Genomic DNA, 22,343 nt, shown 5'->3' on the forward strand with positions numbered 1-22,343 from the left:
TGGCATATGCGTACTATATTTCGAAGATACACTAATATAATTCAATTTTACCCGATTTGCAAAAAACGATTGGTCACAGATGTGGTGGATTAAAGATGATAATTGCCGTTGTTAGCGAAGCTTCTGTACAGCTCTAATGCGGATTAGCAGTTTCCTTAAATAAGTGTTAAAACATCCTTACGTCTTGTTTAATTTAATGTTTTCAAGTTTATGCTATTTGTAGTGCAACGTTTTTGCGATAACGCAAAGAAAAAATAACCGAAACTCGCCACCTAAGGAAACCGAATAGTGCCATCTATTTCGTTGTAGCCGCTTTGCTCCTGTCCATGGTTTACGATTTGAAAACGTTGCGCCATCTAGCGGGCTTTGGTGTCGGCGCGATCGACGGGCGTATCTTTACCGGCCGAGCGCGGCGACCGGTTCGCGCGTCGTCCGCCAGGGTGTAAACTGTCAATCGTCACGGTCAGCGAATTGTATCCGTACGAGCAAATTTAACTCGCCACGATCGTTTAAAAGCTCAAAACGCGGAAATCCGTGTCGTGATGTTGCCGGACGCGTGCGCGTCCGCCGTACGCGATCCCGACCGCCGAACGGGGTGCTGAGTGCGTGTGTTTGTGTTTCGTGAACGAGTGCCCCGCCGTCCGGCGTAAATCATGCCCCTAAAAGTCGATAACGTTGAGGTAAGCCGAGATCGCGTCGGAATGTAGGTCGCGCCTAGATTTCGAAGGTCGTCGACCCGATTCTTACGGCCCGCCAAACGGAACCTTTCGCGCGCCCGCGGCCTTGGGAGTTGTTTGCGTCCGCTATCGATCGGAATTTTGTTGTTTTCTCGCTGCACTTCGCCGCTGCACCGCGTCGCAAAAACGTGCCGCTAGATGGCGCGCGCTTGGAACACGCTAGGATACGTCTCGCGTGCTCTCGCTTCGTTTTGTTGTTTTCGGTGATGTTTTCGATGCGGTTTTTCGGCGGCGCGTCGAGATTTTGTCGACAGGTAGGCGATTATCTTGCGGGGAGGATTGGTTGCTTCGAGGTCTCGTCGCGTTACGCAACGACGCAACCTATCCGAACCTGATCATTTTTAAACCTTGAGCTTAACGATGCGTGGGAATATAAATAAGCGGCTATTTTTAGACGGATACGGGTAGGTACGCGCGGGATAATAAATCTCTCTCGTGCTTCCGACATTGTTGCGGGTCGCGCGAGAGCGTCGATTTTTTTTCGGGGCCGCCCGATAGACGTTTGTGCATTTGTTTGGTCGCGCGCTCCCAAGGCCGCGTCGTGCAGTTCCTGTGTGTGTGCGGTGCGCGACCGGCACGATTTTTCACGTCGTAAGACCGTTTTTTCCCTTTTTATCGCGCGGCTAGGCACCCGCGCGTACGTCGTCGCTTATGCAACCAACGTCGCGTTCGGCGAACCGGACAAAAGCGAACGTCAATGCGCGGCGATAAAGAAGTATTTGTAAGAAAAATACAATCTGGAACGTTTAATGTTAACGTTAATATAAATCTCCAAAAAAAGATAGATTGTGGTTTGGCGAACGCCGTCCGATTGGTGTGACGTCAGAGGTGGCGCGCCCAGTGTTGCAAAATGGTGGCGGTACCACTTTTTTATTTAAATTCGCCAGTGTAAAGAATTTCACGTGCCCGTTTTTGCAGACGCCACTGATTTCCCTTAAAATAAAAATTGGCATTCGGAGAATTATTTTCATTATATTCACTTTTTATTTAAGTCACCGTCTATTTGTTTTATTAAAATATTTGAAAAAATCGAAGTACGTATGCGAAAGTATACGTGAGGTACATTTTTGAAATCTTCATAATTATTTCTCAAAATAAATAAGAACTAAATGTTTAGATTTTCACGGAATTATATATATGTCTTTATCAAATGTAATATTTACAAACTACCTGGTATGGTCTGTTCATAGATATAAGAAAGTGACTAACTGATACGAATTAAGGAAAGACCCGGGCAAGCGGTAAGAATGAAATATGGCCGAACAGGTCCGTACTTTGCTTAGAATTTAATTATTTGGGGTTTTGTTAGGAAAGATACTAAACAATATTTATTTATTTATGTATGTATTTATGTTTAAATCTAAAATAAAATTACAAATTATTTTTATTACCTACTTAAATTACTTAAAATTATTCACATAATATATCAGCATCACTATCGCTATCATCGCCTGTTCTAATTATTATTTGTTCTATATTATTTGCAATATGGATATACGATTGTTCCGCTTTTTCTAGATGTTTAACAGAATTTGCCCAACTTTGTGGAGGGATGTTAACAACTTCGGTTTCTATAAGTTTGGTAAGGTGGAAGCCTTAAAACTGTATGCCCTAGATTTTTTGCATAATTATCACAGACGTATTCCTTTTGTAGGTTCAAGCTTTGTAGAACCTCAATTAATTGCTTTTTGGTATAATTTTCGTGAAAATAACTTATACATGTAGTTTTGGATTGTTGCTTTTGTGTGACATGAGGAAGGGGTTTTAGTCAACTGTCTACTGTGATAACTTCCATTGTCCATTACAATGGCGCTATTAGGAGGAATGTTTGGAACTAGTTTGTTTTTAAACAAACTTTCAAATAAATCGGCGGTGGTGTCTTCATGGTAATCCAGAGAAGAATCTTTAATATTTTTCGCAGACAGAGAAAGTCCATTTGGAATCCAGCCATCTTTAGAGCCAACACACGCTGTAGTACACACGAAATAAGAATGATTACTAATAAACTTAAACTAACTATAACCATAACTAAAACACCTTTATATAATGGCCTTGGAGGAAAAGATGTTTTTCTGGATGCCAAAATAACCACAAAAAAAACAAAAAATTAAAAAAAATACTTCGCGTTATTTTATTGCTCCAAATTTAGAGAGTCTAATTGTGGGTCCAGACTTCTACTTCTCTCCCAAGTCTGAAGTCGTTAGCTGCAAATTTGGAGTACTTATTATGTTTTTTAATATTGCACGGAATATCCCGAACACCCTGTACAACACTTAGAAACCGTAAACACAAAAGTTTAAGCTGTTTATATGGGCTATATCGTCACGTAAAAGAAACTGACATCTAAAACGCAGATTTGAAATTATTGCCAATTTTCAATAATAGGAGGACCCATTTTTCGGTTTTTTTGAATTTGCGGCGCACCTTGTATATTTTTGAACAATTGTCAAGAATAAAATTTTATGGAGTCGTTTCCTCTGCGTCTTCTGTGGTTCAAGAATTTTTTCAGTCTTGTAAACGGTTTTTGAAAAATGCTCTTTTTTGTAGACCCTTGCACACTTCGCGACCCCTCAGCCCCCCCATTTTCAATAGGTTCCGTCACGGGGCAAAACTGCATTTATGTGCCAAATATGAAGCCGACTGCTTCAAATTTCGGACACTTATATAGCAACGTCCAAAAAACCGTCGAAAATCGCGAAAAGAAGATGCGATTTCTTATAAGCTTATGTGCCTCTCTCACTTTCCTCATGACTATCCCATTTGCAACAATTTTTCTTCGCAACACGCGGATCTAATTAGACGGATAATCTACGACGCTTATAAAGTGACGTGAAACGTGGTTCTACACTCACGACACAGTAAAAAAAGGATGGTGTGATATCAGCAACAAGTGTGTACTAGACGTGCCGTCTTCTCATGGAAAAGGCATAGTAATTCAAAAACGTGGTTCAAAAATGGTTTTGTCAAAGATTCAAGTGTGGATTGGTTTGAAAATAAACTGTGCGCAAAACTATCGCCAAATACTGTTATTGAGTTGGATAATGCCTCGTAAAATGTCAAATACTTCTTCAAATGAAGATTAAATTAGAGAATTTCTGTACGAAAAGGCTTTATACAGGGTGCGGCAGCATAACTTCCTTTTTTTAAATGCGCGCCATTCAGTTAGTTGATGTCATAGTGGGGCGCTAGTGGTCTCGTTCAAGAGGGGGTTCCGTAAAGTTTTGTGCCCGACACGGTTCAGTCGCCATCATGCGTTGGAATAGTGAGGAGCGTGCCTTTGCCGTTGAGGCCTACTTTTCAAGCGGTTGTTTGGTTGTTGCAACACAGCGTGCATTTCGGAATCGCTTTAATTTAGCCCCGTTGGCTCCCGTCCCAGACCGCAAATCAATTGTTACATGGGTCACTACATTCAGACAAACTGCAAGTGCGACAAAACGAAGAACTGGAGTCCCTCGGCCCGTTAGATCACCTGAGAACATTGAAGCAGTGAGAGCTTCAATGTTGCGATCACCACGGCGTTCTGCGCGCAAACACGCATCTGCCCTTGGACTATCCGATCGTTCTGTGAGAAGAATTCTTCGTGATGATCTTCATTTTCATCCCTATAAGATGGCGATAGTGCAGGAACTTACAGAACGTGACTTCAATTCTCGGATGAACGCGTGTGAGCTTCTTCTTGATGTCGTTCCCGAGGGTGCTATTGTTTTTTTTAGCGATGAAGCCCATTTTCATTTATGTGGGTCGGTTAACAAACAAAACATGCGCTACTGGGCTGACACCAACCCTCGACAATTGCATCAAGGGCTTTGCATTCACCCAAAGTCACAGTGTGGTGTGCAATTTCCTCAGCTGGAATTATTGGTCCCTGGTTTTTTGAGGAAAATGAGGTTACAGTGACAGTGAATTCGGACCGGTATGTAAACATGCTACAGAATTTTTTTTTCCCACGGCTAGAAGAGTTGGATTTGGGGGACACTTGGTTCCAACAAGACGGTGCAACAGCACACACTTCAAGAGCATCGATGACTGTTTTGAGGGAACACTTTCCAGAGCGCCTTATCTCAATTAGAGGCGATTTGGAATGGCCGGCACGCTCTCTCGATCTGTCCCCTTGTGATTTTTTTCTATGGGGTTTTTTGAAATCCCTGGTTTATGTGAACCGTCCAAGAACCCCACAAGATTTGAAGACCAACATCGAAGAAGAAATTGCCAACATAACACCAGCTATGCTAACAAGAGTCATGACAAACGCCAGATATCGGTTTACGCAATGTATGGAGAATGAGGGACGTCACCTAACAGATTTGATCTTCAAAACAATGTAAATAAAAACTTTAGACATGTACCTACATTATAAAAAATAAATAAAGATTTTCCGATGCACACAATAGTTTTTATTGAGTTTTGAAAAAAGGAAGTTATGCTGCCGCACCCTGTATTTTGAAGAGAGTTACACGAAAAAACAACTTCTGGAATTATTAAAAATAAAACATTTTAATAAATGGTTGTATATTTAACTCGATTGAGATGATTTGGTCTGAGTTGAAAACGCTTATAATAAATAATATACTGCACCATAATTCAGTTATAGTACCATAAACATAATTTGATCGTTAAAATTTCAGTACAAAGCTAGGCTAACTGTGTAAAACGCGTAATAAAAAAAGAAAATGTTTATCGAGAACGATTAGTGGCGGAGAGGGACTACAGTAGCGATAGTGACGATTTTTTAAGTGACTGATACTTTATTATTATTTTATTTACTATTTTGTATATTAATAATGATACTGTATGGAAATGTAATCAAATTGAAAGTAATACATTGTTACTTTGTACTAAATTTTTTATGTTTATGTTTCAAAGATTGAAAATATACTCATTTCCCGCTTGTTAGTGTGGGTAGATAAATTCAAAGGACGGTCCTGGAATGGTTACGGGTAGGGCGTTGTATAAGGGGTGGCGGTTTTGGAGTAATAAGCAGTAGGCAACGTAAATCACGGGGTCGGTTGTAAAAGCACCACATTTCTGGTCGAAGTATTGGGTTGTTCGGAAAGTCATTTCGTTTTTTTTTTGGAGAACATGAAAGGCAGTTTTCGTATAATGAATAAATATTTTATTAAATTATATATTGGCCATTCTGGTCCAACACCTTTTGCCATCTTTCTGGCAGTCACATAATTCCCCTCCCATAAAAGTTTTGGTCCTTGCTGGCAAAAAACCGGTTCAGGTGGTTTTTGACATCTTCATTTGAGGTAAAGGTTTTGCCATCCAAAAAATTTTGCAGGGACCGGAACAAATAGTAGTCGGAAGGCGCCAGATCTGGAGAATATGGTGGATGTTGCAGTACGTCCCATTCAAGCTGTAAAAGTTTTTGGCGAGTGACCAAACTTGTGTGAGGTCTCGCTTTATCCTGGTGGAACACTACACCCTTCCTGTTGATTAATTCGGGCCTCTTCTCTTTAAGTGAATCATTCAATTTGTCCATTTGATGACAATAGACTTCTGAATTAATCGTTGTATTGTCCGGCAAAAGCTCAAAAAAAAAACGATTCCTTTGACATCCCACCAAACGGAGAGCATCACCTTTTTTTGGTGAATGTTGGCTTTTGACACGCTTTGAGCCGGTTCATCTTTTCTGCTCCATGACCTCTTGCATTTAACATTGTTGTATACAACCCATTTTTCGTCCCCAGTAATAATCCGCTTCAAAAATAGATCATTTTCTTGACGTTTGAGGAGCGAATCACACACGTCAACGCGACGACACAAATTTCGCTCCGTAAGGACATGGGGCACCCCACATCGAGCTTCGAGGTTAAGCCATAAACAGTCGAATTCGACAAATTTAATCTCTCACCGATCTCTCGTGTGGTTATTCGCCGATTTGCATCAACTAATGCCTTTATCGCATCTTTGTCAGCTTCGACCGGCCTTCCAGACCGTGGTGCATCTTCGACATCAAAATTGCCGGATCGAAATTTTGCAAACCAGTTCCGGCACTGGAGTACTGTTAACACGCCTTCTCCATACACATCCGTTAATTTTTTTCTCGCTTGGACAGCATTTTTACCTTTTCTGAAGTAAAAAAGTAAAATATGACGAAAATGCTGCTTATTGCTCTCCATATTTAAAAGGGCACCAACCAAAAACTACTGCGTAGAATTAATAGAACTTTTTCACACACAAGCCTTGCAATATCAGCTCTCAAGACATATAATGGTTATGCGGCTTAAGCGTGAAGTTGGTTTCGAAAAAACGTAATTAAATCCTCTGACGGGAAAAAACGAAATGACTTTCCGAACAACCTTATATAATAATATCCTTAAAGTTTTATTGAAAGTTTCATGCAGTTACCCTCACGATGAACCCTCAATTCACATCAGCCTGTATATCTTTTAAGCTCTTTTAGTTATTTCGCTCGTCGACGGGGCGCTCTAAAAATAACCAGCCGCCGGCGGGACGCCCCAGTTCTGATCACGACCGCCTCGGGGGGTTGACGAATTTCATTCAGCGAATCGGCGGGGGCGGGAGCGTCTCTCGGGGGCCCCCCCGCGCGGTCCGCTCGTGTCCGGGGCGTCGGACGCCGTCGCCAGGTGCCGGTTCAAGCCTATGTAATTTTTTGATCCAAACATTTACCTTTTCATGTCAATATCGTTCGAACACTATGCAAAATCGGCATCTTCGGATTTTTTTTCTAACGAAAACGTTAATAAACCAGTAGATATCGACTTAAAACCGCCCTCTCTGCTTTTTCGCCTCTAATTGTACCGAAATCTACCTCGAAAATGCATATATGAACTTAAAACCCTTTTTTCCGAGACAAATAGTTGCGAATTCTACCCTGAAAATGGTTTTCATCGACGTCACATTACCGGAGTGCTTCCGGTAACCACGTGGGTATAATATTCCGTTTATCTTTTGTTAGACGTATAGACGCCTCCGCCCGCCCGACGCATAAGCGTCGCGGCGTTGGGGCAGGTCTAGGCTCGCGATATCGTGCGGACACTAAATAAGCGGTATACTAAATAAAACTAAATTTCATACTTAATAAATATTTATTTATGCAAACAATGTGCTTGCATCTCCTTGGAAAGTTCGAGTAAAATCCGGTTAAAATCGGCAAAAATGAGTCAGAACTTGGGCAAAATCCCCTTGATTCAAATTGCGGTTTTTTCCATTGTTCTCTAAAACGGTAAGTTTTATCGTGAAAATAGGTCAGACAAAAGTTATAGATCATACAATTCTCTACGAAAATTGTCCAGGTACTTTTTTCTCACGACTCACCATTCGTGAGATATCGCGGTTTCCGCTATATAAATAAACATAAGAAACTATGGGTTTGCCTTACAGCATAAAACTTGTATACTTGCACCAGAAATATAGTGCTTTTTCAACCGACCTTCGTGATTAACTTTGCCTACTGTTTATTACTCCAAAACCGCGGCCCCTTATAAAACAGCCTGCCCACAGATCCTTACCCCTAACCATTCCAGGACCGTCCTAGGAAATATAAATATGGCCACCAAAGCAATTGGCCACTTTCTTATATCTATGAACAGACTTTACCTCTTGCCAAATCATCTCAATCGGGTTAAACATACAACGATACGGGTACGAAAAGGTTCATATGTTTCCCCCTCCTCTGGGATTTTTTTGCCGCTATAAATTATAATTTTTACCCCGTATTTATTGGCGAAAGCACTATACTTGCGTTCCGTCAGCACCGTGACATCGCGAAAAAACAAAAAAAACAAACGCTATTGTGTTTAGCTCGCGGTCGGGTTTGCGCGGCGGGTCATTGGCGTAGGGCGACATTTTTATATTACCTATGCCCGGCTTACATTGTTTTAGTCAAACATCTATTTCTTTTCTTTATCTGTGATAACGGCTAAAAGGGGGCGGAGTTTCCGCGCGGCCGCGGCCGGTATATACAGGGCGTCTAACCAGTGTGTCAAAATAAATTTATGTTTTCGTATCAAAAAATAAAAAACGTAAATGGAATACAGTGGCGGGCATCACAAAAAGATGAGGTAGAAATTGCGAAACAGCTACCGATAATGAAACAGCCGTACACTCAGATATATTATGTTATTTGACTCTTTCGTTCTTGTCATCACACTTCCAGTTCGGGTAAAACGATTAATCAACTTAATAATAATAATAATAAATTGTTGTATATTGTCATATACAAACATACAGTAGAGAAGAGGCGAAGTCTTGCAAAAGCTACTCCATTTAACCTGTTAAATGTTTAAAATGAAAACAATGAAAGCAATGAACAAAAATGAAATTAATATGCTAAATGCAGTCAACTTTATTAGTAAAGCTTGGAAAGAGGTGACAGCATTTTATATTATATTTTATATTTATATAAAATGTTCCTAGTAATATTACAGAACTCCTATACGTATTGTTATTTTTCACGTGCCTATAACTCTTTATAATGAAAAAAGAAAGCAGTCCCTTCAATTTCGCTATCTAGAGTTTCATCTGTATTGCATTTGATAAAAACACGGTGTTGTCGAAACAATTGTCATGTGAATATACGTATAATTTCGTAAAAATCTGAACTTTTAGTTCTTATATATTTTGATATTTGAAAACCAATTTTAAATTGTTTCTTTTAGTCTCGCCCCTTTAACTTTACACAACGTTTCGGACGGTTGTATCACTACCCGTTATCAAACTAAACTTAATTCTAAGGCTACAAGGTTTATATACTAGGCGACGGCGCTCATCCATGACGGAGTCCAGCGTGAAGTTGTTCAACTAGAACGCCAGCATTGACGCGCCTTATTAGAGGTATATCCACGCTTGGATTACTGAAGACGTGTTCATTGTTTCTAATGAAAACTGCTTCTTTAAATGCTGCTGTATGAGAACAACCCGCGCTCTGGACCATTGGATGTTGTGTTGTTTGGTCCACATACGTTCTGCGATACCTGATTTTTGCGTTTCACCCCTCATCGTATGTTTCTTATGTTCTTCAACTCTTATTTTTAGAGGTCGTTTGGTTTCGTCGAGTCGACGTTTCAGGCTTTGTTTTTGTGAGTACACTTCTTAATGTTGATCCAGATTTAAATACAGTTTTCACTTGATATTGTTTACCCGTTCCCCTAATCTTTTCTGATATTCCTTTCACGTATGGGATCGTCAACAGAGAAAAAGAGTGTCTACCTCACACGGTTCCGGTGTTGTTTCCCGCTTACAGTTTGTTATTATTTTGTTTATAGATTTTTCGGAGTAACCGTTCTGAAGCAAATCCTTTTTAATATTATTCAATTCGGCATGGAGAGATGCTTAGTCGCTACATATTGTGATTGCTCGTTTTGCACAGTGTTTTAATTATTCCTAGTTTGGTTGATTCAGAATGGTTAGACTCAAAATTTAGATACTGTCCTGCGTGTCCTGTATTAGGACGTCTAGGAATGGTAGACAGCCGTTCTTTTCTGTCTCAATAGTAAATTTAATTGATGTTCGCAAAGAATTGAGATGCTTGAGAAAAGAGTCTAACTGTCTATCGGTTCCACTCCAGATAATGAAGGTATCGTCAACATATCGAAGCCAGATCTTAGGTTTAATAGTTGTATATGTTCGCTATCACTGGAGAGAGAGAAGAAGCCATCGGCAGGCCATCATCTTGTGCGTAAAACTTATCTTTGACTTGAAAGTAAGAATTATGCAGACAGCACCTCAGAAGCTCCAACACTGCCTTAAGTGGCAGCAAAGGTCTCTCTGTTAGGGTTGTGTCATTCCTTATTAGTTTTACCTGCAAGCGGCTGGACTTAAGCTGCTGATCGCCGAATCTCTTGAACTATTGATCGGTCTGAGTGGTATATTATCTTTATGGATTTTTGGAAGTCCATAAAGATGTGGCGGTTTGGCGTGACGTGGAGTTAACGTGGTTCTAATGTTATCCGGAATATAGCGTCTGTATTTATGGAGAGATCGGTAGATTTTCCCTTCAAACGTCTTAGAAGCAGTTTTCATTAGAAACAATGAAAACATCTTCAGCAATCCAATGTTCTAGTTAAACAATAATAATAATAAATAATAATTAGAATTAAGTTTAGTGTACACCTGATAACGGGTAGTGATGCAACTGTCCGAAACGTTGTGTAAGTTAAAAGTAAAGACAATGGCAGTTCAACATCCTTTTAGTATTTCTAATTAATATATTACTTTCACACACTACGTGCGGACGCCCTGTAGAGAGAAAGAGAGCGTTATTATTAGCGTGCGGTGATAACGCGGACCGATCACACCGTAAACAAGTGCAGTCAGCGTCTCGCGGCCCGGGTCGCGACGGGGTTCGCGGAAAAACGAGAATAAATCGAATATTCATCCCCCCACTCCGTTTTGCAGGTGTGCGCGGAAGGGGGCGGCGCCAGCGGCGGCAGCGAGCCCGACGAGGAGATGCCCGAGGTGTGGGGCGGCCTGCAGCTGACGTCCAGGTGAGTGGGGAGAAGGAGAGAGTGAGAGAGAGAGAGAATGATTGCCGGACAGGGTCAAGGTCGTCGCGTATTTTTTTTTTTGTTTTTTTTCTCGCCCTATCGGTTATCTCCGTCGTCTTTAATTGCCGTTAGGCCGGTCGCGGCGGCGGGGGCGGTAATATTACACGCTAAATACGCGCTGCCCGAAAAAGTCGAAGGGATTCGCGTCAGGCGAACTCGCGGGCCATCGCGAACTTTCGCGACACGCAGAGCGTTATGCAATTAGAGTGGGCCTTGAATACGACTCGGCGGCGGCGACGGCGGGCAAAACAAGCGACGTTGCCGCTTCCCGTCGCGTTTCCGGATTCCAACGAGGCACTACGTTCGAAACAGATTTTTATTTCAAGAGGAAGCCGATTCGGTGTTTTTGTGCTCCTGCGGACCACCAGAGAAAGATCCAAGAAAGTGGAGAGCTGAAACTTCGACCCTTTTATCCTACCGAAACTGAAAACGAAATATGAACCCGATCCGACCACGGCAATAACTGTCCGAAATATGAATCTATCCATTTGAAATTTTGCACAAGGATATAAGATAGTTGAGAGGGATCGGTGAATGGGAAGTATGTTCTAAAATTTCAAAACCACTATTCTTAAAAAACCAAAAAATTACTATTCCTCGAAAACCGTTCATCGGGTCGAAACGATTATTGAACGGGAAGACGCAGAATATCGATGCCCATAAACCTTTATTGGTGACTTTTCTAAAATATTGGTATTGGTATTGAAGGGGGGCGCCCTCGCGGGCGTCCGAGCACTTAGGCCACCAGATGGGCCCGTTGTTCCCCCAGGCCGCTCTAGAGGGCGTCCAGAATGCCGCCCCTCCTGTAGAAGGTCAGCAACTCCTTTAGCCCAATACCGTGCACTGAGTCCGGATCGATCAGGGCCGTTCCAAAGACTCCCAATCTTGCCCATGTCAAGGCAGGGCACTCGGTGAGCAGATGATACGGGGTCTCCTCCCCTTCCATACACCACCTACACTCCGGGTCGTCTCCAATGCCTAGCAAGCAAAGATGCCTCCTAAGCCTGCAATGTCCTGTGTAGGCCCCTGTTAGTGCTCTACACTCCCTTCTGGTCAGTCTAAGCATCTAAGCACCTAAGCACATAAGCCTCGCCTGCCTCATTCCCGGAGCAACTCTCCAGCCCCCCGCGGCCCGGTCTCTCGGCCAGGCTTCGAGAGCTCTGGCCCTATATGCCTATGCGAGGAGCCCTCCCTGGCTAAGGCGTCCACTGCCTCATTGTCCCGGATACCGGTGTGACCCTGGACCCAGACCAACGTGACCTTTCTCTCCTCAGCCACCCTCCTCAGTACCCCTTTGCACTCCTTTATCAACAAGGAGCGCGTACTAAAATATACAGAGTGTGCCTTGCAAAGAAAATTGATTGTAAGTTAAACACTGCGACCTAGTCTGCGGTTTTTTCTACACAGCAGTGTAGGCCGGAGAAACAGCTGAAACCGTTGTATTTAAGGTTATATTAGGAAATGGAGCAAGTGCCCGAAATTTGCGGCTGTTGACTTCAATTTTGCCAAATTCTAAAACCTGGGTGCAACCGGACATCGGCAACTTTTTTTTTTTTTATTTCGAAAATTTTTTGTCGTCGATTTGGGCTGTATAAAAGCATTCATTTCTCCCGATCGGCAAAATTCCTTGGACCAAAAAACGCGGGAGATCCGGTACTATCGTATACAGGATTTTTTAATTATGGACAAAAATCTAAAAGATCGTGAAACTTGCCCTTTTCGGTAGCCGTAAATCAAAAATCGTAAAAAATATAGCTAATTGGTTGAAACAGTGTCATAGGCCGCATCAAGAGCTACGCTGTCTATCATACGCGCTGCTCGGGATATTTGAAAAAGAAAACTGAAAAAAAAAAGTGAAAAATGCCAATATCTAAAATACAGTGTTTCAGATATTAGTTTCTGTTAATTTGCGGATATCGACTACAAATTTAGCAAAGAAGTAAAGGTCCATGCCAACATTTAAACAGTGAAAATTGGGTGCAATCAAATTTCACCAAATATATTTTTTTTAATTTTGATTTTTTTGTTGTTGTGCCGCCTTCCAGAAAAACATGGTTTTCTGCATAACCATTCCCCAGATCGTCAAAATTGTTTAACCAGCAGACGTGGAAGATCCAGTGCCATAACATTTAATTTATGCATTTTTTCGATTATATACGCGGTTTCCCAATTATAGACAAAAATGTAAAAGACGCATGAAATTTTTCTTTTCCAGAATTAATTAACCGCGAATCGAAAATCGTAAAAAATATGGCCAATCGGTTCAAACAATTTTTGTTTTTACGATTTTCGTCTACCATACACGCTAGGTATTTGAAGAAATCCATTAAGAAATCACCATTTGTCGCCCCCAATCGATGACGTCATTTACTATTACCACGTACTATTTACTCTATTGGAAAAAATCATATGCCAGGAAATGTGGAAATGTTTCGAACATTGTTTGAATTGCATACAGGTTTTTGGGCAAAAAAATCTAAAACATCCCAAAAATTTCGGAAAAAAGGGGCTCGTATTTAAATTGAAATTTCCTTGCGGTCGCGGAAATTTGGCGGACGTGGCAACGTCGCGCGCGCTTATGCAGGCCCGCGTCGCCGCTGTCCCGGTCGCGTTTAAACGCCACGCAGTAGTAGTCGAATCGTCGTCGCGCGAGACGCGGTCGCCATTAAAATTAGCCGGTTATTTTCCACGTGCAAGTTTTTGACCGCCATCCGCCGCCGCCAGCGCCGCACGACAGTGACGGACGATGGACCTCCGACCCCCTCAATAAATAAATAACGAACGATACCGCGTGTTCGTGTCGTTTTTGTCGCGGTGGCCGTCGTCGCCGTAGCGGCCAGTGCCTCCCCTCCCACCCCACCACGCTAGTATAGTGGTCGCCGCTAAAGCGGGCCGCAGACGCGCGGCGCGTTCATGTACACCTTTACGGTGGTGTGCAGCGGTGCCCGATGCAGTCCCACGTGCTAACCAACCCGCACCACCATCATCACCACCACTATTCGGAGGGTTTCCCGCACCTGCGTGGTGGGACGTTCCGCAGCCGAAGCAGGGTCGTACAGCAGCAGAGCATGGCGGCGCACCAGTGGTACCCGCCCCCCCGGCCCGCCTTCGACTTTGCCGCCGCCGCCCCGTCGACGTCGTCTTCGACGCTGCTGTTGCCTCCTAGGTTAGTCTATGTGGGACCTCTTCGCCGTCGGTTCTCGATGTGTTTTGGGTGTGCGTCTGTGTGCGTGTGCGCGCATGCGCGCGCTTTCACCCCCAACCCCCCGGTCACAGTGTTGAGTGTCATCCCAGTGTCGTTGTCTCTTCTGCACGAGCCCCTCCCCCGTCCTCTTCGTCGGTGGTGGATGAGTAACGCTTACCATCTTTTTTCTGTGCGAAAACTTATCGGCGGCGCGCGCCACTGGACCCGCGCCCGTTATAAATAGAAAACGGCCATAAAACTAGTTATTTAAAACGTGTTTTCCTATAGCCAATCCGCGCGTATCGGGGACGTACGGAAATGGCGCCCGTCAAACCCGGCAACGTCGCCGCGGGTCCATCTCGTATTCGGCCGCGTTGCCGGCTCGTCGCTTTCTCAATGATCGATACAATAGAATTCTTCGTTTTCGAGATACTCGTTAATTTCGAAAAAAATTTTGGGTTGTTTTGAATTCCGCAGAAAAATTGTTTGGTTCGGTTATTGCCCGTACAATTTCGTATAATTACCAAAGTTCGACATCGCTGCGCCGTTAGGTGAAAGTCGCTTTATACATAATATACTTATACCTAATTTTAAACGATATGCGGATCTTAAATTTGGATTAAGGCGATTTACGTAATTTGGAGAAAACAAGCAAATTATCGCCTCTCTCCGTCTTATCTTTCGCCACTTCTGAAATGGTTACCGGGTGTGGTAAAAAAAAAAATTCTCCCGGCTCGGCTTGCTATTTCAATTATCAATCATCATTGTCATTTTTCACCAACATTGGTTAATATTTACTATTAACGTGCCCCCTCCCCCCCGCGCGCGCGCGCGTTCGTACGCTTCATTTAAATCCACAAAACGGAAAAAAAATGGTTCGACTCTGAACGCGGACCCGCAATTTGAATATAGCCGTTGAGGAGGGACGCGGCCGAGGTCAGCGAGGTTGACGCGATAACCGCGACGACCACGACGTGCCGGCCGGTCTTCTCCGTCTAGTTCCGCAAAAGTTTATCGGTTACGATTAACGCCCCCAAACTTGCCATTGAAAAAAAAAAGTTTCTTGGCCGCGTGTATTAACGAATCGCGGTGTATATTACGTGAATGGAGAAATGTCACAGTCGACATACCGAAACTTTCGAACCGGTGCATGGGTTACGCAACGCGCATCGAATAATGAAAAGAAATGCGTGGGAAAGCGAGACCATCGCTATCTTCGCCGTAGTCGTCGCGTCCTAGGAGTTCCATTTAAAAATAAACGACGCCACTGTGCTCGCGACGCGATTGCCCGCCGTTTGACACCCCACAAGGCTTACTTCTCTCGTAGTTTTTTTTTATATGTACAGGGTAGGATCGGTAACGATCGGCAACAAAGGTTTATTGGAAAGGAATTTCCGACCCCCAGTTTTCGAAAATTCTTACCAGCCTGTTGTTGTCAGCACAAAATTGCACCGCTATAGTTTTATTTTCCGAATTTACAACTCCGGCGATTTCGATTTAAAAATTAACGACGCCTCTGTGTTCGCGACGCGTTTCCCCGCCGTTTGACACCCTACAAGGCCGACTTTCTTCGTAGTTTTTTTTATGCGTATACAGGGTGAGATCGGTTTGCAAAATTACCACAGATGGGTTGAAATTTTATAGGCAGTGACGTACCGCCGCCCCATTTGTATCTATAAATACTTGTAATAAATATTATATTTAATAATTTTATCACCCTGTACACCGACTGTGCACTTATATTTAATAATTTTATCACCCTGTACACCGACTGTGCACTTATATGATTTTTTTTAAGTATTTTCGTTCCCCGTTAATGTTTGATGTGTTTTTATGAATATTAAGTAAAATTTATTGTCATTAAAAAAAAATCGAATTAGTCAATCACCTAGGGTCTCCCTGGCCCGCTGTTTGCCCGTGCCGTCGCCTTGGTGGTTGCCGCGGCGACGGCGTCTCCCGCGTCCCGGTGCAGCGAGCCGCGGCGGCGACCACGTGCATCCGCCCCCCGCGTTGTCACGCAACCGGAGCGTCGCCGCCTCCCTTGATCGATTACACGCTCGCGTTTGTTTACACGACTGTTCGCGTGTCGTCTTCCCCCCCCCCACCCCGCCTCACCCAATACTTCGTTTAAATTATTAACATCTCCCCCGGCACGATTCCGTATTTGTTTTTGTTTGTTTTTAACGAAACCGCTCGCAGTATCTGGGGCGGCCTGTACGTGGAGCGGATCCCGCTTCTGATTTCATTGCCGACGTCTCGTTTCAGCAACAGCCGCGAGATGCGGAACCGCGCCGAAAAGCAGCGCAGGGACCGCCTGAACGCGTTCATCGGCGAGCTGGCAACGCTGGTGCCGCTCGTCTCCAAAAGTACGAAACGTCTGGACAAGACGAGCATCCTGAGGCTAACCGCCGTCCACCTGCGGCTCTATCAGAGTGAGTACCGACGTCAAATCGTTAAAACATTAAACTATTACTTTTTACAAAACCTCTGGATTCGTCCTGCGTCGGTTTTTGTTGATTCGAACTAGCTAACGTTTCGCCAACCAACCTGGCGGCTTCTTCAGAGCTTGACCGAAACTGGCTCCCGTCTTACTCTGTTCCTGCTTTTTTATCGTTTGAGGGGGGCGGAGCTAAATGGAGGGCATAAACATCGTCTAGGATTACTGATCCCCATATTGGTGACATGTAGAGACCTAAGATTGTTAGGTTGTTTATAGATTTCTATGGACTCTCGGATTTTTTGTTGATAGAAGCGTGTTCTTTAGTATTAGTTGAGGACAATAACAATGAAATTATTATTTGGATTTACGTATTCTTATGTATTGTAGCATTCCATCCCTTGTAAATTTATGCTAAAAATAGCGTGAAAAAATATTTACAGAACATATTGACGCGGCCTATTGTTACTTATTAACAAAATTTACGAGCAGCCGCTCGGCTGTCTCAATTGTCGGTGAGGCGTGGGCCGAGTAGGCGAGTGAAACTCAATTTCCGAACAAATACTTTATTCAAAACCAAGAGGGAGGAGGGCCTGAGACTCAAAAACAGTAGCCTTCGCTCAGGCATCAAATATTACGCAGAGCTCTCGACATTACATGCTTTAAAATTCCAATTAAATAAAAACTATCCGTGGAACTAGGGGCGTTGGGCGCGTAGGTACTTATCTGTGAACCGTCTGATCGGGGCCGAGTGGCCTTACTCTCTCTCTACAACTATTTGTCTGCTGCAACCATATACAATTTGTTCCACCAGGCTCAAGCTCCAGTTGGTGCGATCTGTGGCCGCGACCGGGCGCGGACGCAATCCGAGGATAGTGAGTAGGAAGCCCCAGGAGTGAAGTGGTTAAAACAATCCTTGACGTGATCCAACGAGCAGTGCAAATAGTATACGGGAAGTCAAATTAAAAAGGAAAAAAAGAAGAAGGCCGTCGATGTAAGGTGGCCTTATAGGTTGAGCGTTATCCTCGAAAACCTCTCTCCGCTAAATCCGACCAAGTCGGGGGTACAAACGACCACGTCTGTTTACCCACTTATTCCGGAGGTCAGGGTTATCAGTATCCCTCTAAATCCGCAATATGCGTGTGCTTTAAGCGACTCCTTACAAAAACAGCCTGGACAAGGGAAAACTTACAGGAAGCACGCTGCTTACCGGCGGGAAAAAGAACACCAGAACCGCCAAAGAAAAAAAAAGGGACCAGAGAACGATCGCCGCTATCACCATTACAACGCTATGCCACAGACAACAGCTAGCAATTCGCTGGTCAATGCTTTAATTTCGCCAGAGAAATATAACGTTATTCGCCACCAATTGAGTTATTGCAGGTCTGTGACCACTACCCGGCTTTTAAACGGATAACATAAATCTACAAGAGTTTGATGAACCAACTGATACAGTTGGAACTTTCGAGTTACATACACCGAATGATACAGCTGTCCTTCGGCATTCCTGTAATTCATCAACTACTGAACCTGAATGGGACTCATCAGATGATAAAACCCTGGAATTCGAAAGAAGACGTATGCTTTCTGCAAACGGCAGGCTTGCTCCTACTGTCAAACGGAAGAAAGGTCAGATTGAGTACACTCACACACCTATATCCGATGAATTTAGATCATGTGAGGAACTAAAAAATATGCTTTCTAGAAAAACTCCGCTTGAAATATTTTTTATGTTTTTTGATGACGCAATGATTGCGTGAAGTGCGTTATGACAATAATAAAGCCCGAAGGAGACGTAGAATCTGCCACACGCACACAATTTACGTTCGTAATAAGTGTAACGTGCATTTACATACTTCATGCTTTGTAAACTATAAAATATTATGCGTTATTTTGTATCAAATCGGGTTCTATTTGGAAAACCTTTAGTTGTTATTAGTTATTAGTTGTATGTGCCCCAAAACATTATTTAATGTGCAACAAAATAAATATTTTCAGAGCAAAAAAGTATTTTTTTATTTTTTTTTTATGCTCGGGATAATTTGGGTTAAGGCTCTTTCATGTTCTTTGAGTCTAGTTGATATTTTTCGTCCGGTATTCTTTGCCTCATACGCCTGGAATGCTGTAAACTCTTGCCACCTCAAATGGAATTTTGTCTTTGACGGGTCGAAGATGCTGAGAGGATTTTGGACAAGTGGTAAATCTGGTTCTGACGTTATATTTCTTTAGAACTTTTGATATATGGTCGATGATGTTTTGAATGTAAGGAAGGACAACAGTGGCAAGTGTGGGATTGCTTTCGGTTTCGCTGCTACAGGAAGGTTGTGGTGAAGTGTATTTTGCGATGGAACGTTTAATATCTTTAATGTAGAAATTATTATTGAGAAGAGCAGAGGTAAGGTGTTTTAATTCTGGGCTCTGTAAACGAGGGAGTTGATAACCGATGATTTTTGGCCCCGATGGCGATGTGACAATGCATTAAATTCGTGCGTAGGTTTCACACAAAGACCCAATGTTAGATCTGATTTTCTATTGATAAGACTATCTAAGAATGGGCGGTTGTTATTAGTTTCAATGTCAAAGGTAAAACGTATATTAGGGTGTATAGAGTTTAAAGGTCTCAAGGAAATCTACTAGGGTTTCCTGACTATGAGGCCAAATAACAAAAGCATCATCGACGTAGCGTTTCTATAATTTTGGTTTTTGATGGAAGGTATCGAGAGCTTTCTTCTCATAGCCCCTTCAAACAATGTAAAAACAGGTCCGGAATAAAACGCGAGCCAGTTTCGGTCAAGCTCTAAAGAAGCCAACAGGACGATTGGCGAAACGTTGTCTAGCTTGAATCGACAAAAACCGATTGTGACCATAGTTTTGCTATAAATGTCGTATTCTAGTTAGAATAATCAATACAAGCTTTCCGAATCACTATTCGTCAAATACATCTCGCTTATTATTTGTTTTAAAGGCAAATGTTAAATACACACAGGGTTAGGCTGATTTTAATCGTTAAATCGCTGGATTTTTTAAATTTAAATCCATGATTTAAATCAAACTCGTATTTTTTTAACCTTTTTTTTTTTATTGAGAAACACGCAAAAAGTTCAACGTAATTTTATAAAAAGCAAAACAAAACTCTTCAAACAAATAAGACAAATATTCATTTTTATATATTTTATTCTTATCGTTTGAACAAAAATACTAAATTTCCGCCTTTTTCTATTTCCTTCCTTATCTCAATGTAAAAAACCGAAATTGCTGAAAAGAACTGTTTTATTATTGGTAGATGTGTCGCGATTTCTGGCTCATCCTTCTGTGATCTCCACCACTGTATTCCACTTACTTTTTTTATTGTTTCAACAATGGCACTAATGGCAAGACTCCAGTGTTTCCATATCAGTTATTAATTGTTTCTCGTAGTTTCCCCTTTGAGGGTGCAGCGTATAGGCCATAACTTTTGAGTCCGACTTTTCCTCCAACAAAAGCGCTCGTCCATCTTCAGTTGTTATTGTTGTATTGGGTCGTTCGGAAAGTCATTTCGTTTTTTTTTGGGGAACATGAAAGACAGTTTTCGTATAATGAATAAATATTTTATTAAATTATATATTTTCCATTCTGGTCCAACACCTTTTGCCATCTTTCTGGCAGTAACATAATTCCCCTCTCATAAAAGTTTTGGTCCTTGCTGGCAAAAAACTGGTTCAGGTGGTTTTTGACATCTTCATTTGAGGTAAAGGTTTTGCCATCCAAAAAATTTTGCAGGGACCGGAACAAATAGTAGTCTGAAGGCGCCAGATCTGGAGAATATGGTGGATGTTGCAGTACGTCCCATTCAAGCTGTAAAAGTTTTTGGCGAGCGACCAAACTTGTGTGAGGTCTCGCATTATCCTGGTGGAACACTACACCCTTCCTGTTGATTAGTTCGGGCCTCTTCTCTTTAAGTGAATCATTCAATTTGTCCAGTTGATGACAATAGACTTCTGAATTAATCGGTGTATTGTCCGGCAAAAGCTCAAAAAAAAACGATTCCTTTGACATCCCACCAAACGGAGAGCATCACCTTTTTTTGGTGAATGTTGGCTTTTGACACGCTTTGAGCCGGTTCATCTTTTCTGCTCCATGACCTCTTGCGTTTAACATTGTTGTATACAACCCATTTTTCGTCCACAGTAATAATCCGCTTCAAAAATGGATCATTTTCTTGACGTTTGAGGAGCGAATCACACACGTCAACGCGACGACACAAATTTCGCCCCGTAAGGACATGGGGCACCCACACATCGAGCTTCGAGTTTAAGCCCATGCCTTTCAAATGGCCATAAACAGTCGAATTCGACAAATTTAATCTCTGACCCATCTCTCGTGTGGTTATTCGCCGATTTGCATCAACTAATGCCTTTATCTCATCTTTGTCAGCTTCGACCGGCCTTCCAGACCGTGGTGCATCTTCGGCATCAAAATTGCCGGATCGAAATTTTGCAAACCAGTTCTGGCACTGGCGTATTGTTAACACGCCTTCTCCATACACATCCATCAATTTTTTTGTCGTTTGGACAGCATTTTTACCTTTTCTGAAGTAAAAAAGTAAAATATGACGAAAATGCTGCTTATTGCTCTCCATATTTAAAAGGGCACCAACGAAAAACTACTGCGTAGAATTAATAGAACTTTTTCACACACAAGCCTTGCAATATCAGCTCTCAAGACATATAATGGTTATGTGGGTTAAGTGTGAAGTTGGTTTCGAAAAAACGTAATTAAATCCTCTGACGGAAAAAAACGAAATGACTTTCCGAACAACCTTATACATCTAACCACCCCTCAGGGGACATTTTTTGCAGTATTATGTTCTAGACTTGTGAAAAGTTGAAAAACAGTTTCAATTTTTTATTTACTTAACAAATGTTGATCGAGTTCGGTCAGCCGTTCGGTGTGACATATTGCATCGCTTTACTTTAAACCGAAACACTTTGTTAGGAAAATGGGTTACTCAGTGAAAGAAAAGCTTCAAGTAGTCTTTTTATTTCAATAAGCAAAACCAAAAGCCGAAGAGAAACGTTGTTTGAAATATTTTGCTCTCTTCCGAAGGCAGGAATAATAATTAAAATTGAAATTAATTTCATAAAACTTTTTAGAAAATCGGGGAAGTTCGATCTCAATTGTTACCGCACGATTGGAAATGTCATATTACAAGAAACAGGAGTTTACTTTAAAATATTATAAATATCACCCTTAAGTCTACTTACCAAAGGGGATTCCGACGAATATAACCTCGAACACGTCCGTGGGGCCCCGCTACTTCTAGAGGGCGCTCCGCCCCCGAAGTGGGGTCGCTACGCTTCTAGGGTGTGCTGCGCCCCCAGCGGGCGTCCAATGTGTAATATAACCTCACAAAACCGTGATGGAGTCACCTGTTTTTTCCAACCGAGGATCGAACCCGTCTGTTGTTGAGCATCGTCCCTTTATCACGTCAG

At 42.5% G+C, this 22,343-nt stretch overlaps 1 protein-coding gene across 5 annotated transcripts in view; it reads left to right on the forward strand.

Annotated features, from left to right (window-relative positions):
- Positions 1-446: 446 nt before the first annotated feature.
- The window catches only part of LOC132707890 (basic helix-loop-helix ARNT-like protein 1), a 36,872-nt gene continuing 14,975 nt past the window's right edge, over positions 447-22,343 (forward strand). The window contains exons 1-4 of one of the 5 annotated variants that reach the window (XM_060679897.1): positions 628-680; positions 11,103-11,191; positions 14,191-14,417; positions 16,701-16,867. In XM_060679897.1, the coding sequence (XP_060535880.1) occupies positions 14,200-14,417; positions 16,701-16,867 (385 nt within the window). In that variant the 5' untranslated portion in view covers positions 628-680; positions 11,103-11,191; positions 14,191-14,199. Of the gene's footprint in view, positions 681-857; positions 992-1,310; positions 1,329-11,102; positions 11,192-11,211; positions 14,418-16,700; positions 16,868-22,343 lie in introns of those variants that run through there. The other 4 variants (XM_060679900.1, XM_060679899.1, XM_060679901.1 and 1 more) reach the window with 4 other exon arrangements.

This window comes from Cylas formicarius, unplaced genomic scaffold (genome assembly GCF_029955315.1).
Source record: "Cylas formicarius isolate icCylForm1 unplaced genomic scaffold, icCylForm1.1 PGA_scaffold_9__14_contigs__length_23061073, whole genome shotgun sequence".
NCBI classification, from domain to species: domain Eukaryota; kingdom Metazoa; phylum Arthropoda; class Insecta; order Coleoptera; family Brentidae; genus Cylas; species Cylas formicarius.